General features: G+C 62.1%; 1 protein-coding gene across 2 annotated transcripts; it reads right to left on the bottom strand.

The window, feature by feature from the left end:
• Nucleotides 1–984: 984 nt before the first annotated feature.
• On the bottom strand, nt 985–5064 carry BCL7B (BCL7B, BAF complex component). Of its 2 annotated transcripts, none has more exons than XM_027669945.1 (6): nt 4956–5064; nt 4590–4665; nt 3784–3880; nt 2638–2823; nt 2349–2428; nt 985–1958 (listed from the first exon to the last, which is right to left on the bottom strand). In XM_027669945.1, the coding sequence occupies exons 1-6, from the start codon at nt 5045–5047 to the stop codon at nt 1866–1868; spliced, it is 624 nt and encodes a 207-aa protein (XP_027525746.1). In that variant the 5' UTR covers nt 5048–5064; the 3' UTR covers nt 985–1865. The 2 variants fall into 2 exon arrangements, with proteins under 2 accessions (XP_027525746.1, XP_027525747.1); XM_027669946.1 differs by having other exon boundaries at nt 2638–2808.
• Nucleotides 5065–5070: the final 6 nt, after the last annotated feature.

Below are 5070 nucleotides of genomic sequence, written 5' to 3'. Positions count from 1 at the left end.
GTCACCAAGATTTCCTCATTCTAACAGGACTCCTGAAGGGTTCAAGTTCACCAGCTGCTGCAACAGAGTGTGTTGTTGACAGCCCAGTTCTTACTCTCATGACAAATGTGACATCAGCCGTGTGACTCCTCAAACTCTGATTGTCAAAACCTTGTTGAGAATCTACCACCTAATTACATCTTTTCTTCTTGTCTCAGTTTCCGACTGTTGCTGCAGCTTTGCCAGTGTCTGTAACGTGGTGTCTATAATTGCCTACTCTGACATTAGATTTCTTACAGCTGGATAAATAGTGACACGATAATGTCATATTTGCCCAGGGTAAAAAAAAAAAAAGTTTTTTTGATGGAGGCTTTTGTACAATTTTCAGCTTTCTGCTTCTCTGTAATAAAATGCTTTTTCTGACTTTGAGATCTCTCGTATTTATGTGGCCAGAATTCCAGATCAGAAAGTGGGAGGGCCTTGCAAGGGCCAGCGTTTCTGGAGTAATAGGAATTTCCAAGGAATTGGAAAGAAATTTCCAGTGCAGCCAAAGGTCTGAGGAGAAGGAAGACCTAAACCCTGCCAAGTGTTATACCCGAGGCTGTCAGTGCCGGTTTCAGGTGACACGTGTCACGGCAGCCCTTCGGCGCACTCAGGTAAAGGTGCCCTCCTGCAGTGTTTAAACTTGTCTTAAGGAAAACATTCCTGGAGTGCAGCAGCAGTGAGGGAGCAGCCGGGGACGCTGCACAGCTCGGAGGGGCCGCCCCGGGCTCCTCTGCTCGGCCCGCCCCGACAGCGGCCTCGGAGGTGGGCGGGGAGGGGAGATGGGGGACCCTGAGCTGGTGCTGACCGACCTTCCCGGGGGATGGGGGCTCCGGGCCAGCTCCGTGGGCTCGGGGATGGAAAGTCCCGGGGACAAAGTAAGTCTGGGCGCGGTCCCCTCTAGCGGCGACTTCCACTTCCCTGCTCTTCCCTCCCCGCCCCTCACACAGCGCACTCTGCATCTGTATTTCAAATAGTTTAATTTTAAAAATATTCTATTCAGTGCTAAAATAACTTTCCACTTCCACGCGCGGCCGCGCCTTCGGCTTCGCCAGGCTGGATGACAGACTCGGCGGGACATGCAGTGGCGGCGGGGGGAGAGCGGGGCTGGGGGGCAGCGGGGTTTGGGGGGAGCAGAGCCCCGGGCAGGGAGCGCTTCCCGGGGGCTCCGGCACCTGCCGCGCGTCCTTCCCGGTGCCGGGGACGGCGGGTACGAGGGGCAGGGACCCCCGGCACAGGGCAGCGGCTCCCCCTGCTCTGCCGGCTCCCGGGGGGCAGAGCCGAGGCCGGCCAGTACCTGCCCTCCGGGAGGGGAAAGCGCTCCCCTCTCTCCCAACACCAATGGCTTAAACCAGCAGCTTATTGCACAGCGTCCCAGCGGGTCCCTGCCGGCCTCCCCCCACTGACCCCGCCCCCAGCACCGCCTGCGCCCACCACAGAGTGGAAACATCACCTGGAGCAGGCGGGAGGCAGCTCTCCCGTTCCCAGCGCCCAGGGAAGGGCAGGCAGGGCAGCCACGAGCAGGCAAACAGCATCTGCCAGACCACGGGAGAGCAGGGAGCCCCATGGAGAACCTCCCACCCCAGGCGTGCAGCCCACCCAGCGGAGCCCCGCAGCTCGAGGGCACGGAGCAGGGAGAGAGGGAGCCAATAAATAGAGGCAGATTCGCAGGTACTGGCGGTGGCCCCGTCCGTCGGGCAGGGCAGGGCAGGACAGGGCGGGGCAGGGCGGGCTAGATGCGAGTGGTGGGAGCCCCGACGCTGGGGAAGGGGCAGGCTGGGGGGAAGCGCCGGTGCCGGGGGCCAGGCAGCTCTGCGAGGGGCTGGCGAGGGTGCCGGGCAGGCTCAGCTCTCCGAGGCCGTGTGGCACACAGAGTTCTGGTCGGCACAAAATCTCTTCAGAGGCGGCGCACCGGAGTCCTCCTCCTCTTCAGTTACCTGCAAGAGCCAGAGGTCACGGGCAGTGACACTGAGCCACGCACAGCCAGACAAGGCTCTGTCACACCCTGGGGACACCCCGGGCTGTCACCTGTATGCAAACCCCAGGGCACCAGCAATGGGAACCCACTCCAGCCCTGGAGCCCGCCACAATCGTCGTTTTCCCAAACCCCAACATCGCTCCCTGATCCTTCCCATCCACACTTCAAGGCCTGATGTGAACCAGGGGACGGGACAGCTCAGGAAGCCAGAAGATTTGGGGAGTCCCTGGGGGGCACTTTGGGACTGCAGAGCAAGTCCATCCATCCAGATGTTTCTGGTGCAGGGAGCAGCAATGAGGGTGAAAGGGGCCGTGTACATTTAGAGGTGGTTTTGATGCCCTTCCCTTACCTGAGTCTCAAGGGGGACTGGCTCTTCCTTTGTGAGAGTGGGAGGCTCGTCTGCCACTTCTGAGGAAGGCAGGGAGGGCTCTGGGGAGAACAGGATGGTTCACAGCAATGCAGACCCAGCACCCAGCTCAGTGCTGAGCCAGGACAGGACCTTCAGCACAAGACACAAGTCCCCACTGCCCTGTCCACTTCCAGCAGTGCCTCGGCCACACACCAAACCACCAACAGCTCCAACGTGGCCTTCCCCAGGCCCTGCCATTCCCCTGCTCCCTTCCCAGCCCAGCACCCACCTTCCAGGGTCTCCTGCCCCAGGGTGGGGGGCTGCGAGTCGTCCGTGCGGAAGTCGGACGTGTGGGCAGGACTCATGGACTCGCTCTGCTGGGGACTGGGGCTGGAGTTGGGGCTGCTGTCCACCTTGAGCTGGTACACGTCAGACAGGGAACTCTGGTTGCTGTTCTCATCTGCAGAAACAGCACCTGGTGAAGGAGAGCACCTTGACCCGGGGGCACGGGCAGCCGAGTGCGGCACTGTGAGCCGGGGTCTCGCCGAGAAAGGCAGAGCACTGTCAGAGGAGTGGAACGGGGGATTCACTGTGCCCTGTCAGCACAAGGGCTGCTGGGCACAGGGCTGTGCACCAGGACACCAGGGGCATCACAGACACAACTGGCCAGGGGAGAGGGAACGAGTCTGAGCAGACAGACCCCAGGGTGTGCAACAAAGCAGGAGGCAAAGGGGCTGCACTGCCAAGTCTCATGTCTGCAGCCCTTGAGAGCCCCGGGCCTCTGAGGGCAGGAACTTCCTGCTTGTGTTACCAGGGTTTTGTTCCTCCTCTGTTTGCGATGCAGAACCAGCAGTGATGCTCAGCATCTGCCTCCAAATGGGAAGGCAGGCCTGGCACACACCTTCCCAAACTGCACACCTGCAGTACAACCTCACTGCATGTCCTGGAAGGGCCAGCACATTCCCTGGTTTTCCTTAGCCACACCAGGAGCCCAGAGAAGAGGCTGGGCACAGGCCAGCAGCAACTCTGGCACTGCCAGAGCCTTGTCTGGCTGCACCACAGCACCTTGACCAAAAACCAGGCCAGGGACATCCTCTGCCCCTTCATCCTAAGGTCCAGGGAAGTCACTGCTGGAAGCAGCAGGCCTGGCTGCAGGCATGCCTCTCCCCAGCAGGGAGTGGAGAGGGGGAACAGGAACCCCCAGTCCTCCAGTTCCACGTGACGGCTCCCACAGGAAGATCCCAAAAACAGTTGATTAAGATTCCTTCTGACAGCAAACCCAAACAGTTTGGCCAGGGACAGTCCAGAAGTGGATCAGCACAACCCCACACTGGAGAAAGACATTGCTCTTCCCCATCCAGACAGCACACACAGAACCGGCAATGTTCAGCCTTGGAGTCTTTCCCCAGGTCAGAGGGGGCTCAGCCAGACGCACCTTGGAACTCCAGGAGGAGGGAGGAGTTGGCAGAGGTGTCAGCTGGGAAGCCATTGGGTTCTCGAGCAGTGCTGCTGCTTGATTTGGATTTCTCTTTCTTGAGGAGAGAAAAGAAAGCACAAACAGGAAGTCAGAGGAGCACAGGCTGCTCCAGAGGAGCCCTTCCCTTCTCCGTCTCCAGCAGCACAGAGGGATGTGCTCAAGCCGGCCTTTTCCCTTCCCTTTGGGGGCAGTTCACTAATTGAGAGGCAAAACTCTGGCTGTGGAAAGCTAGGAACTGAGAGAGAGAAGAGGAGGTGATGCCTGTCTAGGAGTGACATTGAGATAACCAGGTCCTCGGGTGGTTCGGGCAGAGAGGCTAAGGGGGTATGGGAAAGGGCTTGGGGGAGCTCAGGGGGCTCAGCAGGGCTGGGGGGACTCAGGTCGACTCATGGGGAGCTCAAGGGGGCTCCTTGTGGCTTAGGGGTGCTCAGGAGGGTTCAGAGGGGTGCGGCAGGTGCTCAGTTTGGCTTGGGGGGCTCGGGGGTGGACTCGGGGTGGGCACAAGTGGGCTCCGGGGTCGGTGGGGCCGAGGGGGCTCGGAGGTCGACTGGGTGGCTCTGGGGGGCTTGGCAGGGGTTAGGGGGGATTCAGGAGAGTTCTACAGGGCCTGGGGAGCGGCCAGAGGGCCTCGGTGGGCTCGGCAGTGGCTCGTTGTGGGGGGTGCTCAGGAGGGCTGGGTGTTCAGCCAGGGGCGGGGTGCTAAGGGAGGCTCGTCCGGGCTTGGGGGCGACTGCTCCCGGCTCGGCTCCACGCGCGGTACCCACCTCCTTGCTGTCGGCCACCGGCACCCACTTGAATATCCGCAGGGACGTGTCTCCCACCGTCACCCACTTCTTCTCCCTGCGGGACACGGCGCTGCCAGGGGCGGCCTGGCAACAGGCCCCGCCCCCCCGCCGCACCCCCATTGGCCTAGCGGAGCATCAATCCACCGCTCCGCCGCGCCGCGATTGGACGCACCGCCCGCCCGTCACGGGTGCTCCCGCCCCCCTTCCCCGCTCCCATTGGCCGTCGGCCCCGCGATCCGCGCCCGCTGGTTGGCCACGCGCTCCCGCGTCCCGCCCCGCGGCGCGCTGATTGGCTGCGCGCGGGAGCGGCGGGGGCCCCTCCCATCCCGCGGGCCCGCCCCTCACCATCTGCGGACGCGCTCGATGGCCGCCATCACCTTCTTGATGTCATCCTTGGCGCGGCTGCGGGTCTCGGCCCGCACCGAGCGCCCCGACATGGCGCGCGCGCAGCCCCCGCAGC

The sequence above is a fragment of the Corapipo altera genome, unplaced genomic scaffold (genome assembly GCF_003945725.1).
Source record: "Corapipo altera isolate COAL_440 unplaced genomic scaffold, ASM394572v1 262, whole genome shotgun sequence".
Lineage (NCBI taxonomy): Eukaryota > Metazoa > Chordata > Aves > Passeriformes > Pipridae > Corapipo > Corapipo altera.
This window is presented reverse-complemented; position numbering and strand designations above follow the sequence as displayed.

Coding starts and splice junctions, on each gene's coding strand:
- BCL7B (XM_027669945.1), bottom strand. CDS start 5,047: ATGTCGGGGCGCTCGGTGCGGGCCGAGACCCGCAGCCGCGCCAAGGAT. Junction 2,824..3,783: donor CCTCCTCCTGGAGTTCCAAG/GTGCGTCTGGCT, acceptor CTCCTTCACCAG/GTGCTGTTTCTGCAGATGAG. Junction 2,429..2,637: donor GGGGCAGGAGACCCTGGAAG/GTGGGTGCTGGG, acceptor TGTTCTCCCCAG/AGCCCTCCCTGCCTTCCTCA.